The 893-nt window shown below is 41.8% G+C and overlaps 1 protein-coding gene across 1 annotated transcript; it reads right to left on the bottom strand.

Annotated features, from left to right (window-relative positions):
- Positions 1 to 4: 4 nt before the first annotated feature.
- LOC117104751 (flocculation protein FLO11-like) lies at positions 5 to 880 on the bottom strand (the record flags this gene model as incomplete). The annotated part of the gene is made up of 1 exon (XM_033245610.1): positions 5 to 880. A coding segment is annotated over exon 1 (711 nt), but the record flags the coding sequence as incomplete, so codon positions are not given.
- Positions 881 to 893: the final 13 nt, after the last annotated feature.

The raw sequence follows: 893 nt of genomic DNA, 5'->3' as shown, positions 1-893 counted from the left end.
GTTCAGGAACTGGAGTAACCGGTGCATCTGTTGGCTTTCGTGTTTTCCCTTCATGAACATCGACCGGAGAAGTAGGTTCATCGGTAACACCTTCCGTTATTGATTCTTTATCAAATGGAGTAACAGGTGCATCTGTAACTCTTTCTGTTTCTGTTTTTTCTTCATCAACTGGAGTTACAGGTGCTTCCGGAGCAGTAGTTGCATCAGTGGGTTTTGTTGTTTCTTTTTGATGAACATCAACCGGTATAGTGGAAGCATCAGTAGCAACTGTTTTATCTTCATGAACTGGAGTAACAGGTACATCGGATGCCTCTGGTGTTTTCTCTTTATGCAAATCCTCAGTAGTAGTAGTAGGTTCATCGGTAACACTTTCTGTTTGATGTTCAGGAATTGGAGTAACCGGTGCATCTGTTTGCTTTCGTGTTTTCCCTTCATGAACATCGACCTGAGAAGTAGGTTCATCGGTAACACCTTCCGTTATTGATTCTTTATCAAATGGAGTAACAGGTGCATCTGTAACTCTTTCTGTTTCTGTTTTATCTTCATCAACTGGAGTTACAAGTGCATCTGGAGCAGTAGTTGCGTCAGTGGGTTTTGTTGTTTCTTTTTGATGAACATCAACCGGTATAGTGGGAGCATCAGTAGCAACTGTTTTATCTTCATGAATTGGAGTAACAGGTACATCGGATGCCTCTGGTGTTTTCTCTTTATGCATATCCACAGTAGTAGTAGGTTCGTCGGTAACACTTTCTGTTTGATGTTCACGAACTGGAGTAACCGGTGCATCTGTTGGCTTTCGTGTTTCTCCTTCATGAACATCGACCGGTAAAGTAGGTTCATCGGTAACACCTTCCGTTATTGATTCTTTATCAAATGGAGTAACAGGTGCATCT

This window comes from Anneissia japonica, unplaced genomic scaffold, assembly GCF_011630105.1.
Source record: "Anneissia japonica isolate Jap-2015-1 unplaced genomic scaffold, ASM1163010v1 scaffold45708_len915_cov91, whole genome shotgun sequence".
NCBI lineage: Eukaryota > Metazoa > Echinodermata > Crinoidea > Comatulida > Comatulidae > Anneissia > Anneissia japonica.
Note: the sequence above shows the minus strand (reverse complement) of the source record. Positions and strands in the feature narration are given on the sequence as shown.